The sequence below is a fragment of the Pelodiscus sinensis genome, chromosome 26, assembly GCF_049634645.1.
Source record: "Pelodiscus sinensis isolate JC-2024 chromosome 26, ASM4963464v1, whole genome shotgun sequence".
NCBI classification, from domain to species: domain Eukaryota; kingdom Metazoa; phylum Chordata; order Testudines; family Trionychidae; genus Pelodiscus; species Pelodiscus sinensis.
The window spans coordinates 11,315,194-11,333,222 of NC_134736.1; the positions used below are offsets into that span (position 1 = coordinate 11,315,194).

Below are 18,029 nucleotides of genomic sequence, written 5' to 3' on the forward strand. Positions count from 1 at the left end.
GCAATCCATCCCCTCGTCCAGGTCATTAATAAAGATGTTGAATAAAACCGGTCCTAGAACCGATCCTTGGGGCGCTCTATTAGAAACAGACCGCCAACCTGACATCGAGCCGTTGATCACTACCCGTTGGGCCCAACAGTCTAGCCAGCTTTCTATCCATCCATAGTCCCTTAACTTGCTGGCAAGAATATTGTGGGAGATCGTATCAAATGCTTTGCTAACATCCAGGTATATCACATCCACCGACTTTCCCATATCTACAGAGCCAGTTACCTCATCATAGAGGCTAATCAGATTGGTCAGGCACGACTTGCCCTTTGTGAATCCATGTTGACTATTCCTGATCACTTTCCCCTCTTCCAAGTGCTTCAAAATGGATTCCTTGAGGAATGTTAAGACTATGGAAGAGCTAGCTCTCCTGTTGCAAATGAAACAGCTCCTGGAGGCCCTTCATAGGAGCTCCAGAGATACATCTGAGAGGGGAACCCTAAAGACATAATAGAGGTGGGAGATATAGGAGCCAGGTGAATGGAGGTGATGGAGGAAAACAAAACTAACAGCCAGTCGTGGGAGTATCAGAAGGGGCACCCAGGGATGACATCTCATCACCATGGGCAATCCAAGTGCCTGCCTCGCAGGGAGGAGCCCTCTGTACACCAAGAGAGGCCACAGGCACCCTGTCATCCTGCAACGCCATTCTCTAGCAATCCACCTCGCTCCAATGACCAGCCAGCTGGGCGATGTTTTAAAAGCAATGAGCTAGGGTATGTGAAGGCCAACTGCCCCAAGAGCACAGAGTGCAGTTCATCACACCAAGAGTCCTCAGGCCCGGATGCCTCCCAGATACTCTCAGAACACAGGGAATCATAGAACACTAGAACTGGAAGGGACCTTAAGAGGTCGTCGAGTCCAGTCCCCTATCCTCACAGCAGGACCCAGTACTGCGAGCAGGGCCAGCTTTAAGCCGATTCCACCGATTCCCCCAAATTGGGCCCCATGCCTAAGAGGGCCCTGCGCCCTAAAGCCGTGGTCACCAACCGGTTGATCACGATCGACTGGTTGATCGCGAGGCCTCGACCAGTCTATCGCGAGGCGTTCGGGCTCCACCACTCCCCATTTTCCCCCTACCCCCGAGAAGCCTCACTACCTATCTCCAGCGTAGTGCCGGCTTCCCGCAGGGTAGACGGAAGTCCTGCCTACAGCTTCGTGCCACTTCCGGGGGTTCTGGAAGTGCGCTGGCTGCTCCCCTCCCACAGCTCTGTGGCGTACCAGGCACGCTGCGGGAGGGGGCGTCGGCCCCGGAGGAGGAGCGCAGCGGCTTCCCTGCACCGCAGGAGGGGTGAGTCCAGTGCAGGGGTTTCCCTGCATCGCGGGGGAGGAAGAGGGACTCAGCCTCGGGGCAGGCACGCGCGGGGGTTTGGCGGGATACGACTCTGCCCTGTAGCAGATGATTTAATGGGGTTGTGACTCTTTTTCTGTGTGCGGGGTGGGTTTTTTTTTGGTTTGGTTTGGTTTGGTTTTTTTGCGCTCAACAAAAAATCCTGGCTGCCAGGGCCCCATCGAAACTGTTTGAATTGGGTCCCGCACTTCCTAAAGCCGGCCCTGACTGTGAGTGTGGGTGGGAAGAAGGTTACTGTGTGGAGAGACACTGGAGCACAGGTGTCTGCAATCCACAAATCCCTAATGGACCCAGACGCCCCAGTCACAGTTCATCCTCTTGAGGCAGACTCTTCTGACCTGCCTACAGCCAAGCTGCCTCTTACGTACAAGGGCTGGTCGGGAATTTGGAGTTTTGCAGTCATCATAGACTGCAAAAGTCCAAACCCTATGTTTACAGGAGAGGACTTAGCCAACCATGTGAAACAGGCTAAGAAGGCAGTAATGGTCACCTGCAGCAGGGCTAAACAGGCTTCCTCACCCAACACTGGTCTTGAGCCTTCTACAGGGACCCAGTCTGCATCCACAGACAACCCAGTGCCAGCGACCCAGATGGAGATGGCGAAGCCAGACCCCGGACCAGAGACTACAACAGCGACAGTGGACCCAGTTCCAAAACTCCAGGTGGAACCAACCCAAGAGCTGGAACTAGTGGAGCAGCCAGTGCCTGGATCGAACCTGGCAGCAGAAGGCACCATAGAGCCTACAGTAGTTATTGCACCACCACAAGAGGCACCCCACAACCCAGTGCACCAGCAGAGAGCAGTTCACCACCAGCAGACTCCTGCATCACGTGCATCGTTTCCAGAACAAGCAAACCCAAGTATACAACCCAGTGGGGAGCTGATATCTCCAGCAGCAAGGCAGCCGTTCCAGGCAGGGCAGGAAGCAGTTGAAAGCCTCAGGGGGGCTTGGATGGTAGCTTAGAGTGAGCCACTGTCTCTCAGCTCTACTAACAGGTCCAGGTTTCTGAGCTTAGCCCATGAGCACCCTAGTGGCCATGCTGGGGTGAACAGAACCAAAGAGTGGTTGGGAAAGTCATTCCACTGGGAAGAAATGGGAAGGATGTGTCTAGGTATGTCCAGTCTTGTGAGGGGTGCCAGCAGGTGGGAAAGCCCCAAGACTGGGTCAAGGCACCTCTCCAGCCTCTCCCCATAATAGAGGTTCCATCCCAGTGTGTGGCTGTGGCTATTCTGGGTCCTTTCCCTAAAAGGACACCCAGAGAAAAACAATAAACCCTGAACATTTCTAATGGCATGTCTACACTAGTCCCCTAGATCGATCTAGGGAGGCTAATGAGGGCGATCGAAATTGCAAATCAAGCCCGGAATTTAAATATACTGCGCTTGATTTGCATGTTCCCGGCCGGTCACCATTTTAGAAATCGACTAGCCCGAAGTAACTGCCCGCGTCTACACGCGACAGTGAAACGGGATTCCGATTTAAAGCCCTAACTCGAATTAGCTGTTATTCCTCCTGCAATGAGGTTTACCAGTTAATTCGATTTAGGGCTTTCATTTCAATTATTTCTTAAATAATTCCCAATTTTAATAATATTTTTCTGATTATGTTCTTCCTGACAGCTGATCGGGCTTATAACTGTTCTCCACTTTGTGAAATTTGCCCTATTACAGGACCATTTGTAGGGGGCAGGGGAGAAAAAGAAATGAAAGAGAAAAAGGAAAGAGAAAAATCTGAACTGAATTCTACTTGCACATTATAAATGTGGTTAACTCATAATCACTTGTATCTAAGCTACCATTAATTTTTAATTCTGTGATCATTCTCTCTTCATCTATTAAGATAAGGGCTAATAAATAATTCCCTCATGTTGGCTGCAATACTTTTTGAGTTAGGAATCTCCTCTATAAAGTTTAGCAATTCCAGAGACGTTTTCTACAGCAGGAGATCTTAATATATGTCGCTCACATTAAAGACTCCCATGATCACACCGTTTTTTCCCAGATAATACTTAGTCCTACCTGAATGCATATTTCTAAGAGTATAGATAGATGTGTAGGGATAAGATTATCTTGTCCCCTAAAGGGTTATAGTGATCATCAGCAGGCACCAATACTCTTATTTTGTGCGTTATCTGTTAGAACATTGATCCATTAGCCTAGGATACTATTAGTGAACTTATGCCTGAGTCCTCTGGTTACATGGGAGGGTTTCGAGCAGGGTTAGTATCCAAGGCTGTGTCTAGACTACATGCCTCTGTCGGCAGAGGCATGTAGATTAGACACATAGGCAAAGGGAAATGAAGCCGCGATTTAAATGATCGCGGCTTCATTTACATTTACATGGCTGCCGCACTGAGCCGACAAACAGCTGATCAGCTGTTTGTCCGCTCAGCGTGCTAGTCTGGACGCTCCCCTGCCGACATCAAAGCCCTTTGTCGGCAGCCCCGTTATTCCTCGTGGGATGAGGTTTACCGGGGCTGCCGACAAAGGGCTTTGATGTCGACAGGGGGAACGTACAGACTAGCGCGCGAGCCGACAAACAGCTTATCAGCTGTTTGTCGCCTCAGCGCGGCAGTCATGTAAATGTAAATGAAGCCGTGATCATTTAAATCGTGGCTTCATTTTCCTTTTCCAAAACAACAAATCTACATGGCTCCGTCGACGGAGCCATGTAGTCTAGACGTACCCCAAAAGCGAAAGGGAATGACTCTCCACTGTTAATCCTGTTTAATGGGGACATAACGCCAATAAAATCACAAGCATTACATCCATATAAAACTAAAGTGAAGATCGCAGTGAATCAATTCCAGTGTCTCTAGGGAGCATAGTCTAGATTAATGGAGATACTTAAGTCTGTTCTAAACAACATCATCCCAGCTACAGAATAGCATACATTACCGATGATTAGATATGCCACTTGCCTTCTCTGTGGGCAAGTATCTGCAGTTCTTGAATGTGCCTTAGCAAACCTCTGTTCTCTATTAATATCTCATGCCCTTCATTTTACAACATGAGATTTGATATTTAAAAAAAAACATGGAACAATGACTAATTTTGGAAAGACCTAAGTCAGTGTTTTGGCATCATATTAATGTCCAGAAAATTCAAAAAAGCTATTTTTAGTATGCTTGTCAGCTTCATAAAGCCTGTATTAAACTCTAGTACTGCTATCGCTTTGGTTTTGGTTTTTGTTTGTTGGGAGATGAAAGTGTGGCATACACTCGGGACCTATTTTATGGTGTTCACGAACTAAGATCAACAGCAGACGATTCAGACACAGTACTTTAGGTGATCGAGAAGTGAGATAGAGAAAAGGATTTTATTTGCTTTGCATTAATGGAAAAGACAGGGTGCATAGGGAAAGAATGCTGGAGCGGCAAACCTGGAAAAAAACCTGATCCAGCTACTCAATCACAGTCAGCTGGAAAAAGGGGAAGATACATTGATGAAAAACAGCACTTCTACTTTGGGAGGGGTATTACAACTGAGAGATTTCAGTGGCAATGAATGCATTTGATGAGAAACTGGAAGGAGAGGTTGGATATATCTTGGATGTAGAAAGACCAAGGGCTGGGTTTTCAAAGGTCTTTAGGTGCCTGAAGAAAACAGGCGATTAGTGAGATTTTCAAAAATACCTAAGCAACTTGTGCTGTCTCCCCTCCCCCCCCCCCCCCAGCACCAACTCCTGCCTGTCCCTCTGCCTCCCACCAAGGCAGCATTGCAGGGGGGCAGGCAGGAGCCAGTACTGGGGGAGCCGGCTTAAAAGCCAGCTCCCCATGAGCACCAGAACCTGTGAAGCCACCTGCCCTCCCCCCACACTGCTGCCTCTGATAGAGAGGCAGCAGTATGGATGGTGAGGGGGGCAGGTGGGAGCCAATACACATGAGGAACTAGATTTTAAGCTGGTTCTCTGTGTGCGTCAGTTCTGTGGAGCTGCCTGACCCTCCTTGCTGCCTCCTACAGAGGCAGCGGGAGGAGGGGTCAGGCGGGAGGCTGGTACAGCCCCTGCCTGCAGACAGCTTGGGTCCCCCCTGTGGACAAGGGCTGCTGCTGTGGAGCAGCCTCTGTCCGTAGCAGGCCCAGGCTCAATGGGCCTGGCTACCCATGGAAAGGGCTGCTGCGGTGCAGGGTGGGTCAGGTGAGAGCTGCTCTGTGGCAAGGAGCCAATTTTTGAACGACTCTCCTTGCGCACTGGCTCCACCTGCCACTTAGCACTGCTGCCTCTGACACAGGGTGCAGCAGCACAGGGTGGCAAGGGGTTCCCCAGAAGTGGGGCCCGGACCTGGGAGCTCACTGGCTGTAGGCCATGCCTCTGGAGAGAACTTTAGTAACCATGTAACCACTAAAAATTGTTGCGGCTACATGATTACTAAAATACACGATGGGGATGGTTTATGACCAGCACAATGGCACCTCCCCCGCTCCTGAGTGAGGCTTTTTGGGGGCACTGTCATTGTCATCATCATCATCAGTATTTCCTCTCATCAGACATGAGAAAGAGGACTAGCGTGAAGTGAAATTTTTTAGACAAACAGTTCATTGATCAAAAATCCAGTTTCAGCCAACCCACAAATATTAGCAAATCACACATTTGCACCATGCCTGGAAGCAGAGACAGCGGTGCTGGCACCACCTCCAAAAAATTTAGTGGTAGGACACTGAACTGGGATGTCGGAGGTTCAGTGTGAGTTCCTGTCCTGGAACAGACCTGAAACAGCCTATTTTGAGATGCTGAAAAGTTTCAGATTCAATTAAACCAAAACTGATTTTATTTTTCAGAAATACCAACTCCTCCCCACAAAAATATACAGTATTCACCCAGCTCTAGAAAGGAATGTTCATGAAAATCCACCATTGTTAGAGGAAACATGTGCTCAGTTCCGCTGTATTATCTAGTTGTTTTACAGTGCAGAATGGCAATGCAGAATCTTTATATCATACCACTTGATAAATATATCCAGTGACCCCACCCCGTGTGGATGAGACTAATGCACTTCAACTGTCATGCCTCTTGCATGATGATTTCCCATTGTGCCTGTCACTTTTATTGTTAGTATCATAACTGGGGGGGAAAGAGCAGCGGGCCGGGGACTGGATTTCACTTGAAGAATTCTGAATCGGACATAGGATGAAGTTTCTCTGCTGAGAAGACAGTTACTGCGAGTGCTGAGGGCCATGCTGGCAAACAAAAATGAGCTTGGTCAGTTTCGTGACCATGGTTTCCTCTCCTGTAGTCTTCAAAAAATGATGCTTAGCTAGCAGTAAGGAGCATTATGATGTTACTTTAACCCAGCAATTCACAATCCTCAGTGGTTCAGGAGCCAGATAAGTGATCAGCATTACCCAGAAGAGCCACAATAGTGGGAATTCATTGTTTCATTTACTATATCTACTGCGTTGGAAAGAGTTTCTGTGTGTGTCTGTGTGTGTGTGTCTGTTCAAGAACTCCTCCTAAATGGTAAGTGGTACGACCACCAAATCTAGTATGCAGCTTCCTGTTATCATAACTTACAGCAGTGTTTCCCAAATGGTGTTCCGCAGAACCCCGGGGTTCCGTGAAGTGGAAATAAGGGTTCTGCGAGAAAATTCCATTGCAACCTGAATTATTGCAATGGAATAGAATTTATTGAAAATAATTTTCATTTGTTTGCGCCACGATAAGTGTCCCTGTGTAATGCCAGCTTAGTCAGAGAGTGAGGACGACGACGTCACTACTCAGCGCTGTGCGTGCAGCCGGTCAGAGGTTCCACAAAATTCTTTCAAGTTCAAAAGGGTTCCGGAGCCAAATAAAATTGGGAAACACTGACTTACAACAAGGTCGTTTTTGGTTGTGCCAGGACAATGGGATGTGCCTGGAATTCAACTGTTTCTCATAAAACGGAAAGGAAGGGATCTGGTAGGAGGAATAGTTGTACTGTATAATGACCATATGGGGGCAGTAAAGGGTCAAAGATGGGGACCGGGTTCCCTATAACCCCCACTGGGCCAGCAGGGGTAGAGAAAGGGAAAGCTATCTACTGTATATGTGATTGCCCTACTTTCTCAGTATGAATCAGGCATCTTCCTCTGTTGCATCTTCCTCCTGTGTGTTTGCCCATCTGCAAAGATGCTCTTCCCTCTCTTTGTTAGCTGGTTCCCTTCTCTTCCTAGCAATCTTTTGCCCAGAAAAGCATTCCATGGTCGAAGAATCTAAAGCCCTCTCTTCGACACCACCTGTGTGTGCAACCACGCATTTATTTCCAAAATTTGACAACCCCCCTACCTGGGCCTTTTCCTTCAACAGGGAGGATGGATGAGAACACAACTAGCACCTCAAACTCCTTGATTCTTCTTCCCAGCACCACAATCTGCAGTGACCCACTCAAGGTCATTCTAGGCAATATTGTTGGATCCTAAGATCCGGATCGTGGTGTGGGGGGCAGCAGCCATGCTTGCCAGGATGTGGCTTGTCTTTGACCCCATTCCCCAGACACTAAGGGAGCATAGGGAAAGTGTTTGCTGGCGTGCACAGCTGCTGTCCACCCCCACCCCTGTGTTCCGGGAGAGGAGCAGGGAAAAGAAAACTTTTAAAAACGTTCTGCAACACCAGTTCCGGCTTCCCACTCGGAGGGGGCGCGCGTGGGGGGAGTGAAGAAAGTCCCGACGTTCCACACCAGACCGGCTTGTGGAGAGAGAGGAGCCTCTAGGCATGTGCACTTCACTCCTGCCCCAGGGAGCAGGACGCTCCTCCTGCAGTTAGTGCTGCTGCCCCAGCTGAGCTCAGGCACTTTCAGCCCAGCGTCAGCCACAGCCACGAGTTGTCAGAGCTTCCCAGCCGGAGGAGGGCTGGCTTTGAATGGCTCTCTCTCCCCCAGCCCTTCAAGCCCAATAGCCTGATCAGCATGCCCTTGGCCTGGGTTGGGGCAGGGAGCGCTGGGCTCTCTGCTGCTTTCCCTAGTGGTTGTGAAAAAAGGAACAACTCTGGTAGCTCGCTCTAGCTGCAGGATCATTCTGGGATTTGTTCTTGTCAAGGGTGACAGCTGAACAAGAGGCAGCTACGAGAACGAAGTGTCCAAGAGCAGTCTTGCATCTAAGTTGCCAGCTCCTGTATTTCATTGCCCTAAGTTACCATGCTCTGCCGCTCTCCTCAAGCCGGTCTGGCGGGGTAGTTCAGGGTTTTTTTCATCTCCCCCTCCCACCCCTCACCCTCCAAACGGGAAGCCGGAGCTGGTGCTCCAGCCTCCTGGGTGCACAGCGACCACAAGGCTGGAGTGGTAGTGCAGGCCCCCCACTGTGTGGGGGAGAGAGGGTTGTGCACCCCACCCCACTAAGGGAACAGCAGCACAGTGATGAGCTGGCCGGAGCCTTTCCCCATTGCTGCCATTGGCCAGCCAATGGGAACAATAGGCGCACAAAACCAGGTAAGTGTCCCCCCTCATGCACAGACCCCCACACCCCATTGCCACTCACTCATCTCCCTCCCCCACACTAGAGTGATGATTGGAGTTGAAACAGTCTCTTTATAGTTGTGACAATTTCTATTTCATAGCCTGACTTTCCCCTCCGTTTTCATACAACAGGCTACCGTAAATCTGAAATGCTGTTTGTTTAACCTTAAATCAGAATAGGTTTTGTTTTGTATTTGAATAATTAGATGGGGCATTTTCGAGGTACATTTTTAATTATATTGATAGCTTCGAAATTAACTGGCAAATTGCATACATGTTGGCCTACAGATTTCAAGTCTGCTTTACAACCCCAAAAACAACATATAAAGGTTAGTTCAGCCTTCTTGGAGGCTTTTTGTTTATTTCTCAGTGTCCTTTATAATCTGCATAAATATTTTGCAGCACTTGTACATTCTCTTCTACTGTTTGCACGCATGGTCCATAGACATTGAAGGTGCACAGGTAAAGCCTGTCATTCCAGCGAGCTCAGGTATGTCCTGTGGTCATTTAAAGCTCTGTGCATTTCACTATGGTTTGCCACTCCTGTGCTGTCTACAGACTTTGCAAAGTTCACTGGCATGTCATCCCTTAGAAACTTTATAGTAGTCTGTCTCCTAAAAGAAAATGACCACTGTTGTTGTTAGTGAGACTCTCCTTCTCAGTAAAATGCATGTTAAATATTATTAGTGTTTTTAAAAGGTGGAAACCTAAAGGAACTTTGGTGGAAAGAAACTATACTTGCTTAGGATGCAGCACTCGCTCTTCCCAAAATCGATTTCAAGTATTTGTGGGTTGCTGTAACAGTGTCTATCTACTCCCTTCCTTTCTCAAAGGGTACGGGGAGAGGATGTGTATGTGTGTTTAACAACAGTGATCCTGTTACCACAGTAACCGGACGCTCTGAAAATACCAACCACTTATCTAGCAACAGGGGAAGGCTAAATGATGTAATTTTACCCAAAATTGCCTTTCTTTGGACTGAGCTTTTTAAATAAAATTGTAATGTGCATCTCTACAACCAACTCTCTTACTTCAGAACTATTAATCTAGCTTAGTTTGCATGGCGCTTAAGATAGAAACAAAAATAAACAGGTATCTCAAGATCTGATTAAAGACAGACAATATGTTGTACACTGACAAACAAAGCTTTCCCCAAATAGTTATTTAAAAAAAAAATCTAATCTTATTTGGGAAATAATTCTCTTCACACTAATAAAATGATATTTGCAGATGAGAAAGGGGGAATAGAATTTCCTGCATGCAACTGTTGAGGGACTCTGCCATACAGAGCTGAGTACTTTAAAGGTCTAGTGCTCAAAAGCTTTTGTTTGGTATCAGTTGCAGAGTGAAATGACAAAATAAACGACTTTTCAACAAGCCACACAAAAATACAAATGGTACCCGTGTACTGTGCCCACCTCGTACTGCTTAAGAGCTACAATGCAAACCAGGGTAAGGTTTTTCTGCCCATTTATCCAAGAGCTTTGATCTGTAGTTGCTGAAATAGCTGATTTCTCTCTCACTTTCTACCACTGGGTTCACATGTGCAACAAAATACATATAAACCTTTCAGAGCTCCTACATCTACATGGATTTAGACCAGACTAAACAATTATGTTTCTGGACCTGACTTTTAAACATGATGACTGGCTCTCCTTTAGTGGGCATTTTAAAAAGAGTCTTGTCGGCTGCTGTAGCCAGCCTAACAAATGTTAATAGCAAATCCAAGGTACGATCAAATGGAATCTGTTTCCTCATTTTTTCCCCTTTCAATTATTTGGCCTGACAGGGACATATTCTGTCAGAATGTCTCCCCATAGTACTACAGGTTGAACCTCTCTAGTCTGGCACCCTCAGGATCTAACCAGCACCAAACCAGAGAATTTGCCAAGCCACAGGAGGTCAATATTGTCTAGCAGCTTTGCCAACACTTCCACTGCTTACTGGGATCCTTGAAGACACTTAAGGATAAATTAGAGCTACACAACAGCACAGAACATGAGAGCCAGGACTGGTGGCTGTAAACAAACTTCATGGGGCTTCAAGAAACTTGGCCACACCCATGATAAGTGGACATCCAGGTAACTGAAATCATGCCGGACCACAGATGTTGCTGGACCAGAGAATATTAGACTAGAGAGGTTCAACCTGTATCATCCGGTACACTGTTTCATACCTCTCTTAAATTACTCTAACATTAATACAGGTTCAAATCCTTTCCAACATCTTATATCCAATGTGACAGAATGGAGCGCTTCGCTAGACATCAGGAAAGGATGTGAGAAGTTAGGACTTGCAATATCTCCCAAGAAGGAATAATACTCAGTTCTGCTGGTCCTTCCATCTCTTTCACCAAATCCAGATACTGCAAGTTTCACTGCTAAGGGCTTGTCTACAAAGCCCTGCTATTCAGACCAGGGAGTGAAGGGTTAATCAGGAACGGGGGTGGGCACCAAGCGCAGGTCAATTCCAGCTGGGCTGGAGCAGCCCCCGCCTGCAGCGGACCCAGGTATCCCAGAGGCAGGGGCTGCTCTAGCTCAGACACTAACTGGTTAGCTGATTAATTGGGACTGTACATCCCTATTCTGGATATAGTAAAGTTTTCTGAACCAGCTGCAGCTAGTGAGAATGGTTTAATTTAAATTATGAAACAGATTAAGCGTTTTAACTTTCTCATGTTAGTTTATCAAACTTCATTTTAAATAAAGTAAAATATTATGTCCGACACAAAAGGTTTCGATGTTTTCTTTATTTATGGCAGGGATGGGGAACCTTTTCTGGGTTGGGGGTCACTGACTCACAGAAAAATCAGTTGGGAACCGCACAAGTGAGAAGTAAAAAAACCCCTCCAAAAACCCCCAACGCTCACTGATGTGGCCCCAACTGAGAAACCTCACTCCTCTGGTGCCCCAGCCTCATGGGGGAAGGGGAGGGGAAGGAGGGAATTGAGACAAGATTTACTTTCCTGGGGTTCTGGAGTTAGTGGATTTTATGAACCCCCTTAGGCTCTTTGGTAGGGACAAAAATGAGGGTTACAGCGTGTGAGACAGGGCTCCCAACAAATAGGATAGGAATGTGGTTCAGGATCTGGGAGGGAGCTGGGGTGCAGAAGCAGGCTGGGAGTAGGGTGTCTGGCCAAGTGGAGGGAGCAGGAACAAGGGAGGCTGCAGTGTGTGGCTAGAAGAGAGGGTGCAAGAACAAGGGAGGGTGTCAGAACAAGATGGGGGTGCTGGGTCAGGGGGGAGGAGGAGGGAAGTGACGGGATGGGGGGGGTGTCTGGGCATGAGGGGGACCCTTAGCTGGCTTCGTGTCTCCTTGCAGCAATGGCTACAGCCACACTATCCTGGCCTCCCAGGAGGCCGGCGACACCGCTGCTGCGGCCACCGGCCACCCAAGAACCCAGAAGCACCAGTGCCGCAGCTACAGGACATCCTCGAGGTGCCGCTCCTGTGGCCACGCAACTTGGGGCCAACCTCAGAGGCACCACAGCCACGGGGCCCCAGGCCGCCCCAGAAGTTGGAGGCACTGCGGCCTGGGCCGGCTCCGGAGGTACCGCTACCGCAGCCACGCAGCCTGGAGCCAGCTCCGGAGGTGCCATGGCAGTGGCGCCTCCAGCCTCCGGGCCGGCCCCAGGCCAAGACAGCAGCGATTCCGGGGCCAGTCTTGTTGAGAAGCCTCAGCCCCAGCGGTGCCCCCTCTCCAGAAGCTGCATGGGGGGAGGAGGAGAGGGCTGAGCTCCTTCCCGCACAGCACACACCTGTTAGGAGGCAGGGCCTGGAACTGCCTTGCGGGCCGGATCCAAGCCCAAGGCAGGCCGGATCCAGCCCTCTAAAAGGCTTTTGCCCACCCCTGCCTTAGGGCTACCCTTGAAAACCTGGAGCTTCAGCAGAAACTGCAACCTTCCTCCTCGGTGCATCATTATCTACTGAAAACGTGAGAGAACCTGTCTGTTGAAGAACTCCTAAACACTAAGAACTAGGACCAGGGGCGGCCCGTGCCTATAGGCAGACTAGGCAGCCGCCTAGGGCGCCAAATTCCAAACCCTGCCCCTTCCATTTCCCCTTCCCTTTCCGGTGCCTTACCTGGAGCACGGCTTCCCTGCAGCCAGGAGGGGGGTAAGTCCTGGGAGAGGCAGCGCGCGGGGGGGGAGGGGGTTCCCCTGTGGCCCTGGGGGAGGAGGAATGCGGGGCGGTTACCCCGCGGGGGGGTCGGCCCCGGCGGAGGAGAAACGCGGGGGGGTTGTTCTCCTGTGTTGGGGGGGTCAGCCCCGGTGGAGGAAGAATGCAGGGGGTTCCCCTGCCCCGCGGGAGGGGGAGGGGGAAGGTTGGCCCCAAGGGAGAAGGACCATGGGGGGGTTACCCCAGGGGGCGGGGGGCGGCCCCGGGGGAGGAGGAACACGGGGGGGGGGGGGGGGTTCTCCTGTGCTGGGGGGGGGTTTGGCCCCGGGGGAGGAGGAATGCAGGTGAAAAGGTCTGGCTTGGGGTTTCCCCCCACATTCAAGGACTGCCCCAGCCCAGCACCCAAGCACCCCTTAAGGAGCGCAGGTTGGAGGTGGGGGGGACTGAAGCTCTTCCTTCCCCCACATTCACACAGGGACATTGCTGATACTCTCCTTCATCAGGGAGTGAGGGGAAGTGCACCGTTTGCTGCATTCCTCACTCTGTCTGGGGAGCACAGGGGGGCAGACGAGCTGTGCATTTTGCACTTGCTCCTTGGCAGGGACTGGAAAGGAAAGAGCAAGCAGCCCTGGTACAAATCTTGGGGGAGCGGAGCACCTTTGCTGTCCATACACCCCCCCCCCAACATACACATAGCCCCTTGCCCTGAGCCCTCTCACCCCCCAACTCTGACTGTTTCCCTGAGCCCCTCCTTAAGGACCCAAGCAACACCAGGTAAATGTGCTAGTGAGCATGCAACATCAAGGCCATGCACACTGTGCTGGCGACCGGTCCATTTCTTAGTATGATCTCAGCGGTTGGGTCCCACCTTTACAATTCTCACCTGGAGGGGCTCAGTTACGCTAGGAGAGACCTAGTGAATCCTGAGAGAGCGCCACAAGGTGGCTCTGCCTAGCTGGGCCCAAAGCTGTACTCCTCAGGCTCACAGGTGAAAACTTCTCTTTACCGAGGTGGCATGTTCTAGTGGCCCAGCTTTAGGGAAGGATGTTACAGGTTATCTGCTAAATCAGATGCCTTAATTGAGTTAGCTACTGAGCTAATAATGTTGATGTCTTCAAACATTTTTGAAGTGCATGTGTGGGATGGCCCTCACTGCAAAGTAACAGAACTGCCATATATTTTAAATTAAAACTAGGTTTTTCCAATAGGCCTAAGGGAGTAAGGCACCCAAAATCACATTCAACTCCTTTAGAAAAGTTCAGCCTAAGGATATGTCCACACTTGCACTTGATCTACAAAACTTTTGTCGTTCACGGATTCTTTAAACTATGACGACAAACTTTTGCCACAGCAAGTGAAAGTGTGAACACGGCTTTCTCGGCAGGAACGCTCTGCTGTCAACAAAGCGAAACCCCCTCATTGAGGATGGAAATATTTTGTCGATAAACATGCCAATGAACAGCATTCACACAAGCTGACTTTTAACAACAAGACGACACAGCCTTATTGCGAAAAGGTTTGTAGTATAGACATACCATAAATCTTTAGATTGCTAGAAACAATCCAGCTGGCTGAGACCCAGGCATGTAACCTCAATTAGATTTGCAGTCTCGCCTTGTTAGCAATTACATTGCTCTTTTAATCTACCATCTAGTCCCCCACTGGCAACAACAGGGTGATACGGTATCTCGGAGATGCCCACAAAGCACAGACAGTTTAAAAGCTACTCATCTGAGAAATTTCTGCTCCTTCCCTCGGCCCCAAAGACATTCATACTCTTTTGTGCAAAGATAATTTGAAAAATGGGATTCTAACTTTGTGGAGAAATAGCCCCTCCCACATAACACAATTAAGATAGACCTATTTACAGGAGGTCACTCCTTCAGATATGCACTTACCCATAGCCTTCAGGAACCTGATAATAGAACCAATTACAGAGATTCAAAATAAGAGGGAGAAAGTGCAGATATTCCCACTGATACACACTACTGAATCAACAAACCGTGTGCTTGAATGGGTCCACTTGGGTGATGGGAGGGGGAAAAATAGACATGGGCTGAAAAAATAACTAATAGCTTCCAACATTACATGCACTGTAATTTACTTTCACGCAAAATGGAATACATCTCCACACAAGCATCAATTCCAACCAATAGGGTAACACAGTTTGCATTATTTGCACCAAGGGTAGGGAAGAGTTCCTATCCCTATCGTAAAAGAGAACCTGGGGTACAAAGAGTTGAATTTACTGGTCCCAAGGCACTGAAGATCTTGCAGAAATAAGTGCCATTTAAAATCATACAGTGCATCAAGAGAAAAAGTGAGGAACAAAAGTAGAACCTTAATTTTCTGATTCGCAGTTGCAAGCCTTATCAACAGAAAAGACACTTCTATTTATTCACATGTGCATAATATATATGCATGCCCCTAATATGAATGCACATATATATATATACACACACACACACTCTAAGCATGCGTGTGGATAAGATATATTCAGGCTAACTATTCTATAGCTCTCCACATACTAGTTGGGCTAGTTTGCGGAAGAAACTCATCTCTCTCTGTACCACATTCAATATTTCTGTCTTTAAAAATTATCTACCCACTGCACAACACAAAGCATCCTTCTGGGGCCTCAGCCAATGAAGAGGTTTTTAAAAAAGCACAACAAAGTAGCAACATATCAAAATATTAAGAGGCCATGACAGTTAACATAATGCAATAGTTACGCAATGCAAGGGGGGAAAACATGACGTTTACCTGACAAGAGATCTGCACAAGGTAGACCAGTTCCTTCGATTCACAGCCATTTCTTGTTACTTCATTCTGTTCCTCTGGGAGTGAAAGCTACACCAAGGAGCAGGGAGGGGGAGGGTAGAAAAGAAAGAGACAGAGACCAGGTCAGTGAGCAGGGATAAACCAGGCATGTAATAATGCCTGAAGCACCACATTCACATCAACTTGCTCCAAGACATGCTGGTTATCAGGAACCAGGATTGTGCTTGTCTGACTGGAGTTGCAAGCCTGAAAATATTCAGTATTCACCAGATATATAGACCTTGCAAAATACAATTTGATTTTATATCTCAGCTGACAGGTTTTTAAATATATGATGCACCACTCAAACAATTGTCAACAATCAAAGAGCGAAAGCCAAGGATTAAATCTCTAGAAGTCTGTAAAAACTAAATGTCCAGTGGAAATATCCTCATAAATATTCATGCATCAGATACCAGTGATGGTTTTTTTGCTAACTATCCACTTTATTCTATTTTTATTTAATATGTCGGGGAAGGCATTAGATAATAAAATATGTCTCCAGATTTCAACATTACCAAATAATTTACCACAACAAAGTGCTTTACAGCATCATTTGTCAAATACAAAGAGTCGTTAAGCACAATATAACCATGAGCTTTTTCAAAGCACTGAGCAGAGATTTAACCATATCATTACTGTTCATGTAACAGGAGGTGGAGTTTATCTCAGGATTGGTCCACATTCAAAAGCTTTGCTGGCATAGCTCTACAAGTAACACTCCAAGAGTTGATGCAGTTTCTATCAGCAAAAAAGTCCTTCCTTAGGGAAATAAGCTGCACCAGCTGGCACAAGGACTGTTTTACTGGTATTATGGGGTCTACACAAGAGCTTTTGTCAGCATAATTATATTGCCCCTCCCACTCAAACAATCCCACCTCTAACCAATGCAGCTATGCCAACAACAGTTCTTTTTCACTCTGGAAATTGCCCCAAGGATCTGACTTAACACCCTGAAAGAAACTGATTCACAGGGCACCACACTACATTCCATCCAATTTAACTCACCCAGTCGTAAGCACTGTCCGGATGATAATCCCCAAACCGGGATCCTCAGGAATACTAGACAAGGCTCCTGAGCGCTGCAGCATATGAGATGCAATATTCAGGCTCCACAAAGGAGCAAGCTATGGAGCAGCCACTTTATGCTGCATTCCCCATCAAGTACTTTTAAATCAACACTGTAGCATTCTGGGAGTTTGGTATGGGTTATTTTTTAAGCTCTTATGAAACTCGTAAGAGACATTTGCACAGACAAAGCTGGGAAGTGAGATGCTGTAGTTCTCTCCATTATTGGCTTCTCTGGCTCAGGTCCCAGTCCACTGCTCTCTAATGTAAGCAGCAGGTTCCAGTAGAAATAGCATGTAATAGTGCCGTGCGGCATAAATGCGGTCAGCTGATCTGAGATTCTCTATCAGCTTTTCATGGCAAACAGGCTGAATTCTGTTGCAACATGAGCCATCGTACAACCCCTAGTTCAACATGGCTGTACAGCAAGGATTATGGCCCTATAATCTGAGCTTCACTTGACATGCTCGTACTTCCAGCCTGCACAGCTATGAGCCCCTCTCTGCACCCTCTCCTCGATCAGCTCCCTTTGTGCCCATCTCCAAAGCAGACTAGCCTGGGACGTGGGGGAGGGGAAAAACCTTCAGTATTTGAACTCCTGATGAAAACAACAAAAACTTGTGTCTAAAAATCAAAGAACTTCCCACTGGAGATTTTTAATGGGAATAATGAAAGAGATAAAAATCATAAAACGCATGTTTGCTAATTGTTTCATTTTAACATATTAACCTTCTGCCTGAAAACACTCTCCACTTACACCAAGACATTGAACATTTTCCTCCAAAAACTGTTAAATGATGAGTAAGCATTTTACCCTATATGCCTATTTTACAGATGAGAACACTGAGGCAAGGAACGTATCCACAGTCATACAGTGAGTTAGCAAAAGACCCAGGAATAGAACCGTAGGAGATAGGCATTGACCTTTTGGACCAGCTTGCTCCAAAGAGTTGTTGGGCATATATCAAAATTAATCACTACCAATAAAAGGCCATTTTTAAATTCTAATGAATGGTGGGGGTGAGAATATCAATATATTTCACTGGGTTTGATTTCCCATAACAAGAACATAGGAAGGCCATACTGGGTCAGACCAAAGGTCCATCTAGCACAGAATCCTGTCTGCCAACAGTGGCCAATACCAGATGCCTAGCAAAGATGGCTTAAATATTTTTTGAAAAAATAAAAGTTGAAAA

The 18,029-nt window shown here is 47.7% G+C and overlaps 1 protein-coding gene across 16 annotated transcripts in view; it reads right to left on the reverse strand.

Moving 5' to 3' along the window:
* ARHGAP32 (Rho GTPase activating protein 32) overlaps positions 1-18,029 on the reverse strand; it is a 465,356-nt gene that overhangs the window by 144,017 nt on the left and 303,310 nt on the right. For all 16 annotated transcript variants that reach the window (XM_075909249.1, XM_075909242.1, XM_075909245.1 and 13 more), the window contains one exon: positions 15,709-15,795. In XM_075909249.1, the coding sequence (XP_075765364.1) occupies positions 15,709-15,795 (87 nt within the window). The remainder of the gene's footprint in view (positions 1-15,708; positions 15,796-18,029) is intronic.